A 22,889-nucleotide genomic window follows, 5' to 3' on the forward strand; every position below is an offset into this window, starting at 1 on the left:
TAGAGAAGAATTAGAGCAGAGTCTCACCAGCTTGGCTGAGGTGGTTCAAGAGAGGAATATTCTTCAGGGACACACACAATCCTGACCCAGAAGAGTTATTTTTATGAATATTGGCTTAAAAGTCCTTTATCACCATCACTTTCATCAGATCCCAGAGTTTCCAGTAGTTTCTCTCTGTAGAGTGCTGCCATTGTAGTTTGAAAGCTGGGAGGCTGAAGGAAATTCAGTAAGTATTTAACTGATCAGCATTTACCCTTTCTTTTTCTCTCCTGCTCTGTCTTTGCTTGTATCACACCATTAATTTTCCAGGTTTGCATCTTGTTTTTCAACCCCCCCTTTAAAAAGGTTTTGTAGTAGTGTAGAAAATGGGTTGGGTTTGGTTATTTTTGGTTTTTTCTTTTCTTTAAAAACATTGCAATAAAACTGGCCTTGTGGATCGTGAAGCTCAAGGAGAGCCTCAGCAAACTCAAAGGTTTGCTTTCACCCTGAAAACACCCAGAACCTTTCCATGTGTCTTCACTGCATCCATTCCAGTTTTCCAAAGCTCTCCTCACCAATTTTCCTGCAGCTGTCTTGGTTCTCTCTCTTCATTTTTCATACATCTGAGCTTCACAGCTGTGGTTGCTCGCTGCTGAAATGAAGACAAAAAAGAAAATTGCAGCAGTTTTTTGCTAAGTGGGTCTAATAATTTGTTATGTAGGAGATTTACTTTAAGCATTCAGTGTGTTCCAGGTAATGTCTTGTTTAAATTGCTGTGATTTGCTCCTGGTTTTATGCAAGGAATCAGAACAAAGAGAAAATGACTGCCCAACAGGGTAACACTGAAATGGATTGAGAATAATTGTCCAGCTGCAGCAGCTGCAATTTTTTAAGATCATTCTCCTGTATTAGTTACTTCCAAGGACCACTTGGGTGGGCAAACAGAATTAGAAGAGAGGTTAAGTTAATCAGAATTTATTGGTGGTAAGGACACAGAGTGAGAGAGAGCCCTATGAGAAATCCAAGAACCAGATCCAGCCCTTCCAAAAATCTCGATTTTGATAAATGCCAGAAAAGCATTCCAGCTTCTGGAACAAAGGGAAGCTGAATCCATGAACCAAGGGAGGGTGAGAAGATTTATCAGCATGAGATACAATGAATTTTCACTTCCTGTTATCATAAGTCATTAAAAATACCCAAACTCTAATTGCAGAGCTATCAATGTGGTTAAGTTTTTTTTGCATAATTACACTGAAATATTTCCATCTTGTTTTATCTTCTATTTGTTTTATTGATAAGACTTTTTCTAGCCTTGAACCTGCTCCACACTGTGGTTTAGTAGTGCAGGTCATGCTAATTGTTTACACAGTAAATTAAATACATTTGGGACTAAAATGGAGTTGTCCAAGTGCAAAGTGCTGTTAGGAACAGGCTTAGATCACCCTTAAAGATCTTATTAAATATGATTGTTCTTTTGTAATTAGCTGATTGTTATACTGTTGCTCTTGAATGAGGCTTATGTTTTCAGTACTTTTTTATAATTTTAGGTCATTGCAACCATCCCAACAAGTAGGCTAAAGTTTTTAAAGGAGGCAGGGAGGCTCACTGAGAAGGAGGAGGTCCCTGAGGAAGAGCTCAATGAAGATGTTGAAGAAATAGATCACGCAGAGAGAGAGCTCCGACGTGGACAAATCCTCTGGTTCCGAGGGCTCAACAGAATCCAAACCCAGGTATGCTAAAAGTAAATGCCCACAAGGTCTAAAAACACCCAAATAAATGATTCATGTGAGATCAAGGCAAGATAACGTTAACAGGAAAGCCACGGAGTGTTTGTGTGTGTGTGGAGGATGGCACTGGTCAATTGTTCTCCAAGGAAAAAATGGAAAAACAAAACAGGGGAATGGGGAAAAAGGGGTGTGTGCAGCAGAAGAGATAAATGGAAAATATATAAAGTGATAAAATGCAAGACCAGGAATCTGTGATTTGAGAATACCGTGACTGGATGTTCTTTTTCTCCTAGAGAGATGACAGCTCATAAAATTGTGCTGCTTGGCCAACGTCAGCTTGCAGAACGTTAGGAAAGCTTTCTAAAATGTATTGCTTGATTTGCTAAAAAAAATACATTGTTGCTGCCATTGCTGCACTAACAGAATAATTGAAATTGAGTCTGAAGTATGATGTACAATTTGATTAAAAAAATAAATCTGTTCAGTTCTGGCACTGCCACACATCAATCACGATTAAAAGGGATTGATTTTCTTTCCTATTAGGTAATGAAAAATGTGGTTCTGGATTTTAGTAGGAATTAAGCAGCCATTAACTATTGAGGTGTAGGAGCTGGCTATTAGCATTCTAATTTCTCTGATTCCTGAGAAATATCTTTCCCCAACTTTTGCCAAACACGAAAATCCACAGCATTTTTTTAATATACCAGACCTTTGCACTGCATCCTGGTGCCAAATATAGTGCAGGTTAAGGAGCTGTGAAATTGGTCCTGGAGTGCTGAAGAAAACCATGTGAAGTATTTTGCCTTTTCCATTGCAGTGAAGTGTTTCATTGCACTCAGGTGTGCTCTGCTTGATCTTTCTAAGATCAAGTATTTCTGGCAGCTTGCAGCAGAGAACAGCTATCACCACATCAGATGTGCATGTTTTACATGAGCCTGACAAGGAAAAGAGGTGAATAATTAAGAAAAAGATCTTTCTTTTCTTGAAAGAATCTTCTAAAGAACATTTTTGTCTCAGAAGATTTGGGGGTTTTGTCTTCAAACAAGATAAACAGAACATTCTGCTTTTTCACATCTACAGATTGATACATTTTGGTGGGGGAGGGGAAAGATGCAGCCATGAATTTAGGGAAAAAAAAAGATGGAAAAAAGTCAAATTAGGGCAGTGTGGTCTCTTGGCTGCATCTGTAGAGCATAAAATAAAGAGGGTGGAAACTGGTGGTAGAGAGATGAAGAGCTGGGGAATTCCCAGGGTTCTGTGGTGATTAAATACGGATCTTCAGTTTGAGCCTGGGTGTCTTGACTCCATTGAGTCAAGAGCACTCATCACTAGAGAAAATTCAAATTTCACTTGTGACAAACAGGTGCCCAGGTACTGGTGACCTTCAGGGAAAGATGACCTCTAAATGTGCATTCTTTTCTCCCTGGTGGCTGTAGGAGGAGTGTTGCCTGTTGGCACTTCTGTCAGGATGTCTTTCTGGTTGGGGTGAGTGTAAACAGCTTCCAGCAACACAAAGCAAATGACATCCTTTCAGTTCTCTTTCTAGTCTGAGAGGTAGCTTTTAGTTCTGCATCTCTTTGTCCACTTAATTCACAGAGAAATGATTCTTTTACACCACTTAAACCCAAATGAACATTAATTATATCTCTTTGCTAACATCCATCTTGCTTTCCTTTCTGCTCTTAGTTGTAGAAGCACCCCTAGTAGGATGTGTCCTTCCTCTCTGCCGAGAGACCTCCATGATTTTTCTTCTCATTTTATTTACTCAATGACTTTGATTTTTTTTTTTTTTTGCATCCATTTCACATCTGTGGAATGATAATGGAAAAAAGAAAAAAAAAAAAAAAAAAAGAAAATGGGCCAACAGATTCCAAAGCAGTGCCCAGGTGTGCAGTGAATGATGGACTTAGGTCAAATTTAATCCCTGCTGGAGGGATTAAAACAGCCCCTGAGCTGTGTGTGGGCCCATCCAGGTGGATTCATTCCCTTATAACACATTTCTCAGGAGGCCTGCAGAAGAAGAGCTCCTGAAAGAAGACTGGGATGTTTCCAGCATCCCTGGAAGGATTAGCAGGAATGCTCTGTTGTCTAATGCACTCCTGGAGGTGTGGAAGAAGAAGGCAGAACATCCCCTCCTTTTGTATCTGTGAGGATGGCAGCCTAGGACAAAACTCTGGGCTCAGGACCAGATTGGCCATTCAATCCTAACAACACCAGTTTCCACACTTGTGCTGTAAATTGGATTATTTGCCCTTACTGTCTCTTCAGTCCCAGTTGGACAGACAGCCCCAGCTCCCAGCAAAGCCTTTCACTGCTGAACAAAGAACCTACAACAGGCTGGGTGCTGCTTTCAGATAACCAACACATCTTCCTTAGAGTGCTCCCAGTTAAACCATTTCAACCCATCCAAACTGACAAAACTCTGCAGTGTTAAAGAGATTTTTTTGTCTACAGAGGGTTCAACCCAAGACACCAGAGGAGGGATTTCCCCTGGGATTTTTCTGCTTCTGTGAAGACATGCATAAATTTACTTGAAAGAAAGGTGTATGAAAAGTGCACACAACTAAGCCAGAGACTGGTTGTTGACTTCTGATGCTCTTTTTGGCCTCCTTTTGTTCATTTAGACATTTTGTTGTCTGCTAAATGTACAATAGGGAATCTCTGGATGGATGTGTGTTCCCCTTCTCTGAATGGAAGTGTTTCCTTCCTGGAAAGGAGAATCATCTCTCTCAGATGACCACTGAGGACTGAAGCCCCACAAATAGCTCACCTTAGGTATGCAGGTTTGAGGAGGATATAAAGGGGTCTGAAACTGTGTAGAGACAGGACTTCCCAACAGTTTTCTGCATTTTTTTCCAAGCTTTTGTTGTCATTCTCACAAATTCTTCATTCTGAAGGAGGACAAGGCTGATCACATCCTCTTGACAGGTCTAACATCTTTTGGGAAGTTCACCAACTTCACCTTCAGGCCAAACTGCATAATCTGAGTAAAAAAACAGAAAAAAATTATGCATCTCACCTTTTTTACTTGTATATTGAAAGATTCTCCAGTTCCCTCACATTTGAGAATAGAAACATTCTGAAGAGATTCTGAAACTTCTCAAGTTTGTCAGGATTTTACACCCCCAGCCTGATTCTTTCCTCTTCTGCTTCATCCATCCTGAAATTCAGATTGCTTTATCTGCCTCAGGTGGGAAACAGCTGCCTGGAATGTTCTGAGAATAAAAGGAAAAGCTGAAAAAAATACAGGTGACAGGGTTACTTCTGCTTGAGGATTGTTCCTCTTCAGATGCTAAAAAGCCTCAGAGAGGTGCTGGGCTGCATTTTTCACCCTTCACTTTTCATGTAGAAAACATGAAAACGTTTCTTTTGAACCAATTCAAACCTTCCAGCAGTGAAAGGCACTTCTGGCAAGAGGTTCTGAATTTGGGTAAAGAGCCAGCACCTCATTTATGGTTTCCAGGTAGCATTTAATATAGAAAGCATCGTGGTAGCCCCATGTAAATGGAATGGAAACTGTTTTATTTCATGCAGAAAGGTGTCTTTTTTAAAGAGTTTTTTTTAAATTTTCAATTAATATCCTGCTTGGAGGTTAGGGGAATGAGACCTGGGTCCTACTCACATAAATAACAACAGAAATGCTTCTGAAAATCTGTTCTGTGTTAAAAATCAGGAAAACATATCTGTTCTGCCAGAACTATTCTGCTACTATCAGATTTATTTTTTTTTTAATTGCTAATCACTGATATTTTTATTTGCTGTGCACACCTGAAAATATTGGCTCTTCTAGAGCATAGAACATGGAGAAAAATGAGACAGGTATGAAAAATGTCAGCCTTATGGATAAGCTTCAAATGTAGGACAGGATTTTTTCTCTACCTGAAAGCTTATAATCAAAACATGATTGCAACCTATATTGTGTTGGAATTTTTTTAAACTTATAAATTTTTGTTTCCTTTGTTTTACTTTAGCAGCTTGAATTGTTCTAAATAATGTCATGAAAAGGTTCCGTCTTAATTTAAAATGCACTCTTTATTTCCATGAGCTCTTTTCTTCTTTGTTACTTTTGCTTTGTTATCTGCTTGGAGAAGATAAACTTTTGGGCCAAGTTCTTCTCTTCTTTCTTGGCCTGAGGCAGAGCACAGCCCTTTATGTTCAGCTTTTAGGATTCTGGGGAGGTTGTCATCCTCCCACCAGGAATTATATCCATGAAGAGCCGGAGTTCCTTTCTCCAGGAGAAAAGCAAATTACATGGCTGTAATTCTTCTTCTCTGAAGAAACCATTAAATACAGATCTTCTCTCATCTTTTCACTCTTGCACCAGAGGTTTTCAGTTTGTTAGGAAGGCTTCTGCACATCTAGAAAGGCCCTTTGGCTCAGGGTTTATCGCAGAAATACACATTTCATGCCTTCAGTGAAAGTCTTTAAAGTCATTTTTGAATGGTCTCTTTTGAAGAGTGCTCTATCACCTGGGTTAAACCCTGAGAACCCAAGATCTGTATTTAATTCTACTTTTGTAGAGTGTTTCAGGTGAGTATTTGATGTGCCACCTTGCTGATGGTCTGAGCCATGTGGCTTTTCCACGGAGCTGAGCTGGCGATCCCCTCGTCCCCTATCCCACGTGCAAACTCACCTGACACTGGCCTTTGCTTTAGTGAGATTTGCACTGGACATGTAATTCTGCTGCCAAAAACAAAGCTCTCCAACGCTGTGGGGACTGCTGAGCACTGCCCAGCCCTGGCTGTGCACAGGGAAATGGTACCAGGGCTCAGGCAGAGCAAATCAGCAGCCTGGGCTTTGTGGAGGAAAATCCACTGTGACAATTGCACAGCAGTAAATGGGGTCCCTTCTCCAGCTGCCTGTGGTCGATTATTCCCATAAAAACACGCAGGGAAATAAACAATGATGGCCAAAGACAAGATTAAGGGATGGGAAACATCCATATTATTAAAGATGCAGCCCTAGAAATTGCTTTATTCCTAAGTCTGACCACAGCAGAAAATCATAAATTCGTTCTAGTGCTTCCCACTTGGAAAATTTAGGAGGCTTTGCAGCAAGATTTGTGCTGTTTAAATAGATAAAAATACCACAGTTTTACCTGTTTTTAGGCTGGGAATCCCCAGAAATGTGGTTGCATGATCTGGTAACAGTGGGTTACTTCAAACAAGTAGTTGGTTGAATTCCTCCCGTGGATATTCTGCTGCTTTGTCTGTTGTGGTTGCACTGATGCAACAGAGAGGACACTTTGGGGTGTAGGGATTTGTGGGATTTACTCCTGCCAATCCCTGGCTTTCCCTCTGTACCCAGAGCCTGCTTTTTATCCTGGTGCCAAACCCTGAAATACTCAGCTCTGGTTTTAACTCATCCTCTGTGGTGGGGAGTACAAGGAAGGAGCTGAGGATGGATCTGTCAAACAGGGAATACAGCAGGAATGTGAAAATAAGTAGAAAATTGTCACGTTACTTGCTGCAATAGTCAATCCAGTTCCACATCATTTTCTGGGTGGTTTTAAGTGCTCTGCATAAAGATAAAATATTAATATTTTTAATCTCCAGTTATAAAAAACTCAACATTCTTTATCACTGTGCTAAATTTATACAAACTTTCATTACAGAACAAGTCAGCTATTATATTGGAAGAATTATTTTCTCAAACTGTTGCACTGACAATCCTGGGTTTGTAGACAAAACGGAGTCATATATTGAATTTTTAAGTTTTTTTTCTGTTTTGGTTGAGTGTCATCCCCGTCCCCCTCCCCGAAATTCCAAATGAGTGACTGAATTTTTCTCCCCCAGCATAATTTCAATCTCAGTAGGAAAAAGAAAAAGAGTGGAGATTAGTTATATCAAGCATTCCAGCTGATTTTATTTACCTCTAAATAAACGGTTTAAACTTTAAAAAAAACCTGTTATTTCAAATCTACTTGTTTAAAGTGATGCAGCTCCACTGCCTCCCACGGAGCTGCCTCATTTTATCCAGGCAGAAAACTCAAATCATTTCTAAAAAAACATTGAAAAGGGAGACACCTTGATTCCAAGTGAAGTAGAAGCGTGTGCACGGTTGATTTGTTGTTTTTCATGATTATTCCTGTCAGTTATGCAACTGTATCCATACTTTAAGCAACTTGTCTCGTTCTTTCCTCCGTTACAGATCGAAGTAGTCAATACTTTCAAGAGTGGCACTTCCTTTCAGGGGGCTCTCAGGAGACAGTCCTCCGTCACAAGCCAGACCCAGGATGTAACCAATATTTCTAGCCCTAGTCACGTATCGTTATCCAATGCTCTTTCCTCTCCTACCAGCACCTCTGCTGCTGCGGCTGGGCGTGAGTGTGAATTCTTACTGCACCCGACCCCCAGAGATGCCAACTTAGCCAGACTCGCTCCAGAGCTCCTCTGCCCCTCCCTGGGCTCTGCTCCCACCTCAATTAATTAGCTCAGGAACCCTGGACATGATTACTTTGTGTACAGTGGGTACTCCCCAGGAGCTGCTCTCTCTTTAGCTCTTTGCTAACTCACAGTGAGGACAGGAATTTACCATCATTTTTTTACCCATTGCCAGGAGGTTTTGGTTTTATTTGAGGGTTCTCTGTCAGGTTTTCTCAGTCTCATTGGGTTTGTTTTCTACTGCTTGTAAAATACAGACTTTTAATGATTCTAGAGCTTTTCAGATATCAGATCACTCCACCAGGAAGACTCTCTGTAATGTGTCCAGGAAAGACATGGAAAGGAAGGAACAAGAAACAGGGAATCTAGTTTATGATGCCAGGCTTAAAGTTTACATGGAAGACTTATTTAATTTAAGTATTTTCTCTGTCTTATTTAGACGTATATTTTATTCTCTCTATCTTATCTAGAGTTAGATTTATTATCTCTATTATCTACCTTTATTATGATCTCTAAATTCACTGGCAGGTAAGCATTGAAGCAGGAGGAGACAAGTTAAAGGATAGTGTTGAAACAACAAAATTGGTGTGGTAACAAACTTCTTAGAAGAAACAGATTTCTGCATCCAAAATTCCTGACACAGCTTGGTTTCAGATGCAAAATATCCTGGGAAGAGATGCTGAAGTGAATGAAAAATCTTTGAGGCAGCTGATAAGGAAGGGCTGCTTCAGTAACAGAAAAATTTCACTTGCTCAGAAAGTTCTAACTCTGTTTCTAGATTTTTATTTATTCAGGACCGTGAATAGCTCATTTTTATTACAGCATTAAAAGAATATTTAAATGTGTATAACTCAGTTTAAAAGCTTGTCAAACACTTCAGAAGATAATGGGGCATATTCCTTATACAAGTCTGAGTGAAAAGTTGGCCAAACAGAAGAAGAAATTGCTCTTATCTGTCTGGCCACTAGAGACAGGGAAAGCAAACAGAGATGGGCATAAAATTCCAGAACTCCTGCAGAAAAAAGGAAGCTTGACCTTTCCATTCTGTTGGAGTGCAAACCCCCTCAGTATCTGCACACCAAACATCCAGACAGGAATTTTATAGCAGCAATTAAAATCTTATCAAACAATCACAAAATAGTCTCAGAAGTATTTGTCCATCAGACAGATCTCTGAAGGGTATTTTTGCTTTTTTCATGCCTGGTTGATTTGTTGGTTGGTTTTTAAAGTGTTTTCATGCAACAGCAGAGCACAGCAGCAGAAGTTTTGTTGGATTTAAAGGGGAAACTTCATTTTTTGGTAAAGCTGTTTAGGTTCAAATTTTGGCAATTGTTTCTTGGAGATTTTTCTATATTTTCCTATTTTTGTCCTGGGAAGTTTGGTCTGAGAACAACCACAGCTATTCCAGGACAGCAGCAGGAGCAGGAGCCATGGAGGTTCCTGAGCCCAGGTTTCTTCTTTTCCACATAGAGCAGGGCACAAGAGCCCAGAATTCCAAAGGAGCCTTTCACCCAGGGAATGATTGCCTGGGATAGAATCCGAGCAGGAAACTGGGAGCAGCTCGCTGTGCTGTGGTGTTTCCCTAACAGGCTGTAGCCAGCACTCTGGGAGGAAAGATCTAATAAAATTTAAATAGACAATTTATCTTCCCTCTCTACTCTCCACTGCAGCAAAGCAACAAGAATTGGATGTTCTCGTGTCTTGAAAAGGGCCTCACTCATTTATGGGCTGGAGTTAATTAATAGGAGAAAGCAGAATCTGCTCCAGCCTTTGTCACATTTCATTTGGAGAAATAAAACAGGAGTCCAGAGCTCCTCGTGCTTATAGCCACATTTCTGCAGTAAAATAAAAGCCAGGTGATGGATTTCTTCCATCAAAACTTCCCAGAGATAAGGATCTCCGTGGCAGAGGGCAGTTAGAGATGAAGATTTAAAAATTATTCTTTTGACTGTTGGTGCTTTATTACCACAGCAGAATGTGCTGTGGTAATGAAATAATAAAGCAGAAATTATAACACTTAGGGACAGTTTTGATTTATTCATCCAAAGACTCAAATTTATGAATGGCAGTGAAAAAACCCCATCAAGTAAAACCCCCATGGATTTTATTTTTAAATGGGGTAGTTACAGTGGGTTGCTCATATTCAAGAAGCCGGAAAACCTTTCCTAATCCATATTTCCTAGAAATGGGGGATGTTTTTGTGAACTGGCATTTTTTAGGAAATCCCAGTTGCAAAATGCTCACCTAGGGCTGCTTTTCAGCTCTGTGCTTAAAATGTGTGTGGGCACACAGGACTGGCTGCTTTCCTCTGAGCTGCTCAGAATGACTCAAACCCCATTTTCTTCTTCCTATGGGGTGGAAGAGACTAATGGGATGATTGTATTTCTATTTTGGAAGCCTTTCCCAGTCTTCAGGATTGTTAAAAATATATGTAAATATATTATGGGGAGAATCAAGGGAAAACCTGGAGAGTACAGGAAGGAAAACAGGGTCTAGTTCTTGAAACTTGCTCTGGATGTTGCAATAATTGGGATATTTCAGGTGTCATTTTGGGTGTCCAAAATGGACAGGGTCTGATATCAATAAATAAATTCCTATTAAAAAATAGGAATCACATGATGCTCTATTGCTATGGCAGTCTAATTTTAACAGAGCATTTGTGAAGTTCTTTACTAATTGTGTTCCTTTTCAATACAAAGTGCCTTGTGACACCTTGCCAATCTGTGACATGTCTCCTGTAGGTTTATAATAACATTTTGGATTTTTTTTTTTTTATTGAATGTTTATCTAGCATTTTTGGGCAAATTAATGTTTGATTCAAAGTTTAGTGCTTGCTTAAAGAAAAATCTGCCTGTGGAATGCATCCTCCCCTGCAGTGGTTTGTGAAACAGGTTAACAAGTTATTACCTGTGATTAGCAGCTATTTACAAATATGGCCCATTCAGAATTGTGGAATCCCTTAATTAAAAGCAGTTTGTACAGGGGAATATTTAATACAATAGTAAAGATTCCCTAGTGAGCCATCAGGGTGCTTTTGCCAATAACAAATCACAAATTTCTGGATGTTACCATTAATGGATAACAGGGAGGTCCTTGAGTCTCTTATCTCTTTTGAAAGATGTTGCAGCTTTAAATAAACATAGCAAAAAATTCCTGCAGATGAAATTTACATACAAACTTTGTATGTTCTGATAAAATTAGGAAATTCATTTAAGTGCACACTAAATATGTGCTCCTGTTTAATATACAACCTTTAAAGCTGCAGAAATAGAAAATATGGGGAAGTTAAGCAAGGTGGCCTCAGATGTTCTCAGACACAGATTTACACACACAAACTTCTATCATTTGAAAGCTCTGCCACTGCAGAATTAAGGGTGGGTTCAGGTACAACCTTTGATGGATTTGTGTTTTATATGCTTTTCTTTCTATGTTTTATTTGGGGACGTGGAGCATCTTTTTTTCCTTTTGAAGCTCAGAATTAGTAACACCAAAAATGATCTTGTGATTAAAACTGAATATGTGATTAAAGCTTTTAGCACTAGATTTTTCAGTTGGGTAGAGGGTGAGAATATCTAACTGTACACAAAGTAACCAAGTCTTTTTCCTACTGTGTATTCCTGTTTCTCAGCTGTTTGTGTTAGCAATAGGTAACCTCTGAAAAAGAACACAGTTTCAGATTTTCCAAGAAAGACACACATTTAATATTCCCTTGCACTTGCTCTTCCTCTCATTCTCATATGGAGCTTCCCAAGTGGAAGCAGTCAGGAACTGCAGGTCCCTTAAAAAATCTTCCCTTTCTTTCAGAAATATTCTAATTTTTAAGTTTAGGCAGCATTAAGGAAACAACAACCAAACCAAACCAAACCCCAGCAACAGGAGACCTCCCAGAGTTCCTTTTTCTTGGCTCTGATGAGAAAGAACTGTCTTGTCAGAGGTTTTTAGAAGTGAATATTTAATGGAATCACTTGAAACTTTTTGCTGCAGGAACCCCAGCAACAGTGGCCTCAAATGACCCATTTGTGTGGTGAGACAGGAGAAAATACAGTCATGACTCCAAATTTCATAGCAGCAGTAAAAACCTCACCAATCAATCAGAAAATGGTCTCAGAGGTATTTGTCCATCACCCAGATCTCAGAAGGGTTTTTTTGGCTTATTTTTCTGTCTGGTTGATTGTTGATTGGTTTTTAAGAAGTGTCTCCATGCAAGAGCAGAGCACAGCACCCTTAAGGCTGGATTTGTGCCCTGCCTCACTTGGACAATCCACAGGCTCCAGAATTTGGGCTTCATTTGCAGGGCAAGAAAACCTTTCCCATTCTGCTTTTAATGAAAGAATCCTTGTGGTTCCTGCGATGTGCCGAGGATGAGTGGTGTGCAGGGAGCAGTGCTGAGCACCCAGCACTGCTGGGGTGCCACTGTGGCAGGAAATGTCATTTACAGGATGAGGTGTCACCCAAGGGGTCACTGTGGACTGGCACAAGACCACGAGCAAATTGTGTCAGTGAGGCACTCAGCAAGCTCAGTTCCAGTGGCTCCCACAGCCCATTTCCCAAGAGAGCATCTTAAAGGATTCATTGAACTGCTTGCAGTCTTTTGTGTATGAAGAGCTTTTATATTTCTTACATATTTAATTTTCTATGAAGGAAATAATTCAGAATTCAGAGCTAAAACTTGAGGTGAAGTCTTGTTTGGATGGAATTTTTTCATGAAGGAAAACGGGAAAAAAATTTCTTTTAAAGAAATCTTCTATTTTAATGAATGTTGAGGCAAAGATTACTGCCCAATATCGATCTACATTCAAATCACAGACCAAGCCCAGTGGGCATTTTCTGTACAGGAAGGTAGAACCATCACAGGAGGAAATGGAACAAGCAGAACTGAAATCAAACCCACAGCTAAAATTACATTTCTAAAAGTGGCACCATCGAACCGGAGACTGGGGTTCCATACTAAAGCCTAGGACTTCCCACTGGCTGTAACCAAGCTTTGACAAAAGTCAAAATCAACTCCTCCCTGAGAGATAATGAAGCAGATTTAGAGCCTAAATATAAACCCAGGCCCTTGAGGAGAGATGAGCCATGGCAAGAAGGGTTAGATCCTAAAGCACAATCAGGTTCTTTTAAAGGATTGTGTGATTTACTTAAATATGACACAAAAATGTCAAGCTCCATAATTTTGCAGTGACCCTTCTGTGGAAAGTGGAAGCCTGCACAGGGCTCTGCTCTTTTACTCTAAAATACAGTGGATTCAGCCCTGGGAGCCTTTTGTGGAATGAGAAGCAGGGCTGTGTGGGTGCTCTGCTTCCCTTGCTGCCCCTGGTTTGAATCTTGAGCAGCACTTGCAGGATTTGCTGCATCTTTATGTGGGAAGAGAGTAGCACACATGATGTTATGCATCTCCTTCACTCGATACAGCAGAAAACTAGAAATTCTATTTTTACACTTTTTTTATTTTTTAACTTTATATTTGAATTTACTCAACTTCTGCATCCTACTCCCCAGAACATACGAGGCACAACATTTACAGGTGACCCCAATTCATGCAGCATCTCCTGTGGAGACCTAATCTGATTTTACTCACCTAAAACTGAGAGGATTAATAGAAAAAAATACCTGAATATACTAAAAAAGTATATAAACATACTGAAGATATTTTCTATTTCAAAGCTTTCCACATGCAATAGTCCTTGACCAAACTCCTTTACCTTTGTACAGTTTAGTCTTGACCTAGAATAGTCTCAGTTACACCTAAGAGTTGGCATCTCTTTGCAAAATTGACCTCTTGTTTACAATTTTATACTAATCACCTTACTGACCTTTCAGTATTGAATTTATTTGCTGTTGCAGTGCCCTACTCTCTACTGTCTGAATATTAAATGTGTTTGTTTTCCCAGAGGGCTAGAGAACATTGGACAAAAGGGTTCAGCAGGAGAGAGTGAAATAAAAAGAGGTTGTGAGTCTTTAACCTTGAGCCTGAAATGAATGTGAACCAAACTCCAGATACTTGGCTTAGATGAAGCCAGGTAAACATTCGAGTATAAGCCCACACACTACCAACCAGAACACAGCTCTTGGTGCTTACCAGGCTTTGGAGATTTTGCCTAGATGGTTGTACTTAGGACTGACATTCTGAATATCACCTTTTTCTTCTGATGGGAAAAAAAAAAAAAAAAAATTGTAGTATCTAAAATTCTATTTCTTTTTTTGTTTTTTTTTTTTTTTTTTCTTGCCTGATGCAGTATAATAAATCTGACTTCCAAGGTGGGATGAAGCTGAAGAGTTTTTTTCTGTTACAGCTCCAGAGAAGAAAGAAGTGGAAACTTATAGCAATGTCAAAAATGTCCTGAAGTGTTGTCCCCGCAGTCTTTTGTTAAAAGCAGTTCATTTTTTTCTGTTGTCTCCATTACTGTGAGAAAAGGGAGCTGTATCTCACTGTTTGTCTTCCCTTGGCATTGTCAGTCTCATAAAGAAACACCATTACATGAACTCTACATAGTTCATACTAAACCAACACTTCCCAGGTTCTATCCATCATGGATGTCCCTGCTTTTCCATGCTTTTACAGCCATAACAACATCCCAAGTTCATCTGCTTTATTTTATCTTCAAAAAAACCTGCCTGGGCTTTTTTTCAGCAGAGCCCTGAAACATTTTTACACCAGATATTACCTTAAATCTTGAATTTAAGCATGCATTAAAAGAATTTGTTGCTGTTGGGCCATGTAACTCTGGGTAAATATTTTTAAATCTGGGAGTTGGATCAGCTATAATAGGTAGATTAAATACTGTAGTGTTATGGTAGAGAAATTAAAATGCCACCTTTATATTCAACAAACCCTCTGCCTTTGTTTCCTAAGTTTTGTCCCTGCAAGCATTAATTTGATCATTGAGGGACAGACTTTACAGGAGATTTTGAATTCCATTGTAATGGAGAAATGTCACTGAATGATGTGTGACATTAAAAAATAAAAAAAAGTTTTCTTCTGGATTCCAATCTAAACTTGCAACATTCTAAGTTGAGGAGTGAGTTTCCTCTAAAGTGAAAAATTAATGGAAAACTGATTTATGTCTCTGTAGCTTCTTCTACAGCTCCCAGAATTTTCTTTTCTGAAGAAAACTCTTTAGAAATCTAATTTGATTATTGTCAGCTTTAGGGACTTGCCCAGTTTGGCCCTTCCATTACCATTGCCTTCAGAAGATGATCTTCCTTAGGTATCAGCAGAGCTGAAGCAGTTCTGAGCTAATATTTCCAGTACAAACCAATGTGAACAAGTAGAAGCCATCCTAGAAACACCTCTCAAGGTGGAGGCTCACAAGAGCCAAACAGTCCAGGCCAACAATTTTGCTCCACACCTTCACCCAAAGTGAGAGGCTGCAGTTCTCTCTTCTGAAAGTCATTATTGCAGTGCTCCCCTGCAATGGCTCATTAATGAATTAATTTAGAGCCACTGCAGAACCCCAAATGCAGGTCATGGCAGACACGTTTGCAGAGCTGCCTGTCAAACACAGCTGGAATCTGTATTTTTCCCTGGACTGACCAGAGGCTTGAAATCAAATCCAAACGAGATGCCAAATATTGGTATTGAAGCAATAGAGATGCTCTCCCTACTGTGGGATGTGGGGCTCACAAACTGAGATCAGTTCCTCCCTTGCTAAATCATGGAGACTTAAATACAGTTGGTGTGATGAAGAAAAGTTTTCCTTTCTTTGGATTCTGCTGGATCTGTTCAGGATAATATCAAACCCTTTTATTTACATAAAAAATTTACCTTTACTATAAAGAATTGACCTGGCATATAGAACCCAAGTGTATGCCACAAGAAGTGGCTGTTTCCAAGATAATAGAATTATCTTGTTAATTGATAAGCTCTAGCATCCAGCTGCAGCTGAAGAGGTGACTGGTATTCAGTTTAGAAAGCAGAAATCATGAGGAGGTTTGCAGAAATGTCATCTCATCAGGTACAAAAAGTTTCCTGGTTTGAAATAGGGCAATATGGGAATCTGGCTGTAAGGCTGCCTCAACAATCATACACATTTTTTTCACCATTTAGATTAATCACTCTGCACTTTAAAAGACAAGCTAGGAGGGCACAGATAGTGAAGAAATTAGTCACCTTTTCCATCTTTAGCGATGCAGATGAATCTCTTACCCCACTCTGTTGACTCTACAGAGGCTTCACACAGCTCGGATTCAGCTCTCACAAACCCCTGGGTTTTAATTCCAGGAGCTCTCTTAGCTATGCTGTGGGACTGCAGTAGGTAAAACTGATTTGAAATTTATTTGTTGATTTTATTGTGCAAGACAATCTTCCCTCTTGCACCTCTGCCAACCTAAAATGTTCCCGCACCCCAAGGCCTGGCTGAGCCGCTCTGAACCACTCCAATCCTCTTACCTGGAGCACAAGCAGCCACATGAACTACTTTCTGTACTGTGCCCTGCTGTTACCAAATTATCTGTGAAGGGAAGGGAGAGTATTTGGGCTGACCCAATGATCTGAACATGGCTGGACTTCAGCTCTTAAGATTTTTAAAAGATCTGGGATATCCAAATTTAGAGAGCATAAACAAGGACTGAGTTGAAAGAGAAGAAAAATATAAAAAACCAAGTCAGGCTCTTCCTCAAATGTGCTGAAATTCTGTACAACTCGGCCAGCTCTGAGCAGGGGATCAGCTGGACCCCACAGCTGGAGCCCTGTGGCCCCGTGCCATTACTGAAGTGCAGTCTGCCAAGGAAAAGAGGAATGAAAGCTTTCCAAAGCAGTGGTGTATCAGGCCAACCAACAATGTGCAGCATATTTACATGTAAAAAGACCCACATGCCAACCACCAAACCATTTCAAATGTGTGTGGAGAAGTTTTCACAGTACCTGCTTGCACCTTTTCTGCCTCTGCCTGTGTTTTAGTCTCCTCCCCCACCAAGAAATGCTCAAGGTTCGCTCATGGGCTACATGGAAGTAGAGGGATAGAACTCATACTTAGTCATGAAACATTTGCCAACAGATCACGTTTTGCCATTCTGTTTTTTCCCCTCTGCCCCTCCACCCCCTTCCAGAAAGTTCTGTTTTTTTCAGCAGTAACCCAGCACAACCCTTCACTTCTTTTGAGAACTGGTAGGTCCCTGGGACGTAGAGAGCATCCCTCCCTTTGCCCACCCACAGAGGAGGAGCGTCCCCGCTCCTCACTCTGCTCCTCCCATTTCCTACTGGGAACGCGGTGGGCACCATCCCTGAGAACCGCTGGGCCGAGTCTTGAGTTGATTTTCACCTCTGTTCTTCCTGCCAGGTGGTTTCTGGCGTTGGGTGGCCCCTGGCACAGGTCACTGGCCTGCTTTAAAGACTGCATATATGGCATAAATCGTGTGGCTTTCAGCATTTAACTGCACGACTGAGACACCAAATCCAAACAGCTCGCTGTTAACAATGGGACTCAATTCAACCCAACAACCAATCCATTATTTTATTACATGTTCTTCTATTTATTAACAAGCTGAATGGCTAGAACAGTGGGTCTATACTCGAGTGTTTACCTCACATCTGCATGAAGGACAAATAAAAGTTGGTTCAACGATACTATGTTCACATTATCCAGGCTTCCAAGTGTAGTTGTTGTGTGCAAGTTATCTCTGTTCATGTGGTAACTGTGATTTTTTTTTTATTTTTTTTTTCCCCTGTGGTAGCATGATTACGCTTAGTACTTTGTCTGCTTGGCTTTTTTGTGCTCTTGGCTGCATCCATTTAGATTTTGCTTTAAAACATTGATATTCTAGTTTTTACACTTGGCTCCTGTGTGTGTCTCATACGTACCCATCCAACCGTGTCCGTGTTCCGTGCTTTTCTGTTTGTGAAGTGTGATATGTTATGTGTAATGGTTTTTTTAACAACAATACAAAAGAGACTTTTTAATTTAAAACAAAAAAAGCCTTTCTACTTACTCACTGCAAAAAAAACTATCAACATGCATGGTTTGACATTTGCATTACAATTAACATGGCTTGTCTTTTACTAGGGATGTACCACACGAGTGGACCTTGGCTTTCTTTAACCACTCCTCCCCATCAGTTCTTTGATGGCTTTAAACCTTGGTTTATTTTAATATTGCAGTTGGTACAGACATTCAAAATGCACATAACTGAGCCACTCGTTTATGCATATAACATCCAGAGACTTTGGACTCCAGCTGCCTGCACTGCCCTAACCATGTGCTACATTTTTCACAAGTGTTCTCTGCCCCGCTGCTGCCCTGGGGAGGTGCCCTCTGACAGCCCTTTCCTTTTCTCCCCCCAGATCCGCGTCGTGAAGGCATTCCGTAGCTCTCTCTATGAAGGTTTAGAAAAACCAGAATCTAGAACCTCTATTCACAACTTTATGACTCATCCTGAATTTAGGATAGAAGATTCCCAGCCCCACATCCCACTCATTGATGACACAGACCTAGAAGAAGACCCTGCTCTCAAGAAAAACTCGAGTCCACCGTCCTCGCTGAACAAGAACAACAGTGCTATCGACAGTGGAATCAATCTTACAACTGATACAAGTAAATCAGCTACCTCTTCTAGTCCAGGAAGCCCAATACATAGCCTGGAGACATCACTTTAGCTGAAAAGGTCACTGCAAAAAAAAAAAAAAAGAAAAAAATGAAATAGAAAAAGTTAAAGTAAAATAAAATAAGAAACCCCACAGCAACCGAGATATATAAATATATATATTAAAAACATTGCTGGCTGAAAAGCTGTTTGAACTCTTATTCACTCTGAGACAAGTGAATGAATTGTTGATCACAATGGTTTTGGGGAAAGAATGAATGGCTGATTTACATACCCCCCGTTCCCTTTCAGAAAAACAAAAACAAAAAAAAATCCTCCTGCATGAATGTACTGTACACTGCTGGCCCTTCTTTCTCTCTTTTTGTTCGTTTTTATTTCTTTTTTGTTTTGGTTTTTTTTTTGTTTGGTTGGTTTTTTTTCCTCCTTAAGCAGGAACTGCAGAGGACTTCTTTCTGAGGCTATTTATCCAATTCACTGGTCTGTGAGTTTTTTGAAATGCTTGTGTGGCATGGACTCAATTGTATAGATTAATTTAAATAACTTTTTTGAAGTTGCAAAGCTTAACTTGCACAGTAGATTTGCACCAGTTGGACAGAGGAACTTAAACATTTATGAGACTATATATAGAGATATATACATATAAGTATATAGATAATTAATTATATATATGTATATATCTATCTATATATATATAGTTATATATATATAAAGTTTCTTTGTTGGCATGTTGCCTTGTTTCTGCTCAAATTGCTCTGACTATTTTAACTTATTTATGTCCTAAAAAAGAATGTAATTTGTTTACAAACCTGTAGATAATATCCTTAACTATTTGTAGGGTTAAGAAAGCACTTCCTGCCGAAGTAGTATAAAAATGGCTCAGCTCAGCTCATTGAAAATGTCTGTACTCTCGCACCCTGGATATTTTATTACAACCGTGCTCTGATTTCTGCCTGATTTCTTTTTTTTTATTTTTCCTTTTTTTTTTTCTTTTTTTTTTGTTTTTTTGTTAATAATGTAGATACTGCTAGTAAATAACAAAAGAAGCCAAAATATAACACATTGGATGTAGCATTGTGATCCTATATACAGGGAGGTAAACCAGGCTTCCTTTGTTTCAAATAAAAATCAAAATGATCAGGTTCTCTCCTTTTTTTTTTCCCTTCCTTCCCTCTGATAATCTGCTTGAACTCGTTTTGGTGCAACATACAATAATGGAGGCTATTTCATTCTTTAGACATACAGCAATGGCTTCGAAAACTATTTTTAGAGAGACATTAAATGAGTTTATAATTTAAAATAAGTTATATTTGGTTTGTCTATATGGAGATAAAACAGATGTTAAAATCTTGTGATATACTGTGTTAATCCTTTTCAATTAGTACTTTAGGCATTTATTTCCTTCTTATTTGCAAAGTATGGGCTGTTGGCATTTTGGATGAAAATCACTGTAGGTTATTGCTTTGATTTTATTTTTTTTTAAAGAAAAATATAATTTCTGCACTATTAGGACTGAACGAATCTTTATTAATTGTGTATTGAGATGTGCTTTGTGTGATTTTTTTTTCTAACCGAGCTTGTGTTCCTGTAGTAACACAGTAATACATTATTTTACCTTGAGCTTTCTACCTAGAAAGCTGCTTTGAAAACCTGCAGTATGGAAGGTGGAAAACATTTTTCAAGATGGTAACAGCCCTAAAGCCGTAAAAATTATGAGCTTATACAATTGCTATGTCAACCACTTGAATGCTAAGCACTTTGTGGATCACAGATTTTTCATAAATAATTTTTGTATTTAATATAAAGTTTGCTTGGAGACTTTTCAGCATATGATTTTTTTTCCATAACTGTACAGTGCAAAAGACATTTGGAATTACACAGTCGATTATGCCAGGCGTGTTGGAACAAAACACCCTCCAACCATCTCGATCAATTGAGTTGTTAAGGTGTTTTTCTGGTTGTCTTAAAGTTGGCTCCATGCAGTGGTGCATCTCTGCAGTCACAGCAGCTTAACCAAGCCAGAACTCTCCAAACCAAGCTTAGACTCATGGCCAAACTGCAGACTGAACCCAGATGTTTTCAGGGTGCATCAGGACTATCAGCCAGGTAAAGCTCTCAGCAGCTTCCCCTGCCAGCTGCCGGACTCTGGGCTAGGAGCTCCTGTGCTTTGGGCTCATCCCTGGCTCGGTGGCCCAGGCTGAGGCCAGCAGGGTGGGCAGGAGCCCCGAGCTGTGGCAGCTGGCTGGCAGCAGCCAGGGCTGGGCACCCAGGCAGGACGGTGCTCTGTAAATCGCTGATTCCCCCTGTACACCACCGATGGGCTCTTGGGGCCTGCTTGGGATCTCTGGCCAGAAGACAAAAGTGGTATCTATTTACAGGGAAGCCTCTAGCTTTGGACTTGAACATCTACAGAAGCTATTAATACTGGAACAGTTTCTTTTCAGCATCTTAACACACTGACTGTTTGCCTTTTTGTTTTCGAACGCTCTTCATGTTTTTTCCATTTTATTTTTTTTTTTAATTTTTTTCCTGTAGGAGTACCCCTCCCTAAGGTACCATTTGCAGACTTGAAAACTGTTAAGAAAACGAACACTGCATTCTGTGTATATATAGTAAAACATATATAAACTGAGATGCATAGAAAACTTGGGCTTTTGTGAGCAGAGACTGTGCTTTATGTATATGATAAATGATAGACTTTTTTTTTTTTTTTTTTTTTTTTAAAAGCAGAATAGCTATGACCTTTCAACTACAAGTCGTGCATCACAATTCCTTTCTTTTATTGCTTGACCTCTCTGTGATGGGAACAATGGATCAAAAACCAAAATGATCAGTTTGTTAAAATTCCCTGCAATATATAAATGCTCGCTCTCTACGTACTGTACTTAGCAGCATGAGATTTGTGGACAACAATACAGTGGTACATTGGCAATCCATCCCACTAGGGGTTATTAATATATGTTCATTCATCTGTTTTTATGAATTTTTTTATCTAGACAATAATTGTAAATAAAGAACTTACTCTGTCTGTTCATTTAATACTATGCAAAAGGTTATGCTTTCTATTGTTATTCTTATTCCTACAGTGTGATGCTGGAATGTTTGTGGTTTCAAAAAAAAAACAAACAAAAAAGACAAAAGTAAGTAAAATATGTGATGTAAATTATTTTATAGTTTGAAACAAAATGATAAAGTTTTACTCTTGCTGCTTTCTGTCTAATAGATCTCTCTTGGCAGGAGCACAAGTGGAAAATTTAAAGAAATAAATTCACAAAGCAGCATGAACAATAATGGTCTGAATGTAACAGCTTTCTTTATTCTCACCTGAAGTCGCTAGATGCAGCTCTGGATTCCCACTGGGATATTTGGATGTGCAGGTGGATGTAAATCTTCTGGATTGGCAGTGAGGACCCTGCTCCCCAGGCAGAGTTTGCTTTCCTTGCCCCAGGGGCTGGGCAGCCCCCAGGGCTGTAATTCCTGCCTGGCTGGGCCTGGAGGTGGGAATGCTCCTGGGAATGCTGCAGGGAAACACTGGAATGAGCACGCAGAAAAGTCAAATGATGATGTGAATTTGCTTAGGAAACAACGAGTTTAATCCTGGCCCTAAGGACCAGCAGCTCTCTAAGGCTTTTCCTGTCACTGATGACAGCTCTGCACTTACATTGATTTTTTCCAGCTCTTTCTCCCTCTGTCACAGTCAGAAAAATGAACTTTGAACCTTCTAAAACTGGGGAGTTCAGTCTTCAGCACTCATCCTACCACTTAAGACCTAGGGAAAAAGGAGGGAATTCTCATTCCAGTGCTCAGGCCCTGAGCCCAGAAGTTCCTTCCCTTTTTTTCCCAGCTTAGGTTGATGCAGCTGTTCATAAACTGCAGTGCAGCTGTGCTCACACAATATTGCTGCTTTAGGAGCAGGCCAGGTATGAGGTGAGTGCCCGTCAAATAATCTCATTTGGAAAGGGAAAAAGCTTCAAATTGCAGATTTTCCTGTCTTCTCACCTAGACTTCAAACTTTTATTCACCAATTCTCTATCAGAAGTTTTATCTGATAGAAGCCAAATGAAATAGTGATAAATCTAGTGAGGAAAGTTACCAACAAATAAAAATGTACTCAACACAGTGAATTCAACAAAACCCATACAGAAAACAATTCTTTAGACAGCAGATTTCTTAGATTAATGAAGCTTTACAGCTGCTTTGGAATGAAACTTGATTTTGGGAGCTCGGTGTAGGTAATAATCAGAAAGTATTTTTACTTTAATTC

The 22,889-nt window shown here is 39.7% G+C and overlaps 1 protein-coding gene across 5 annotated transcripts in view; it reads left to right on the top strand.

Annotated features, from left to right (window-relative positions):
- The window catches only part of ATP2B2 (ATPase plasma membrane Ca2+ transporting 2), a 398,648-nt gene extending 376,732 nt beyond the window's left edge, over positions 1-21,916 (top strand). For all 5 annotated transcript variants that reach the window (XM_058845506.1, XM_058845507.1, XM_058845511.1 and 2 more), the window contains 3 exons: positions 1,527-1,709; positions 7,857-7,943; positions 18,369-21,916. In XM_058845506.1, coding sequence (XP_058701489.1) covers positions 1,527-1,709; positions 7,857-7,943; positions 18,369-18,680 — 582 coding nt within the window. In that variant the 3' untranslated portion in view covers positions 18,681-21,916. The remainder of the gene's footprint in view (positions 1-1,526; positions 1,710-7,856; positions 7,944-18,368) is intronic.
- Positions 21,917-22,889: the final 973 nt, after the last annotated feature.

Source organism: Poecile atricapillus, chromosome 9, assembly GCF_030490865.1.
Source record: "Poecile atricapillus isolate bPoeAtr1 chromosome 9, bPoeAtr1.hap1, whole genome shotgun sequence".
NCBI classification, from domain to species: domain Eukaryota; kingdom Metazoa; phylum Chordata; class Aves; order Passeriformes; family Paridae; genus Poecile; species Poecile atricapillus.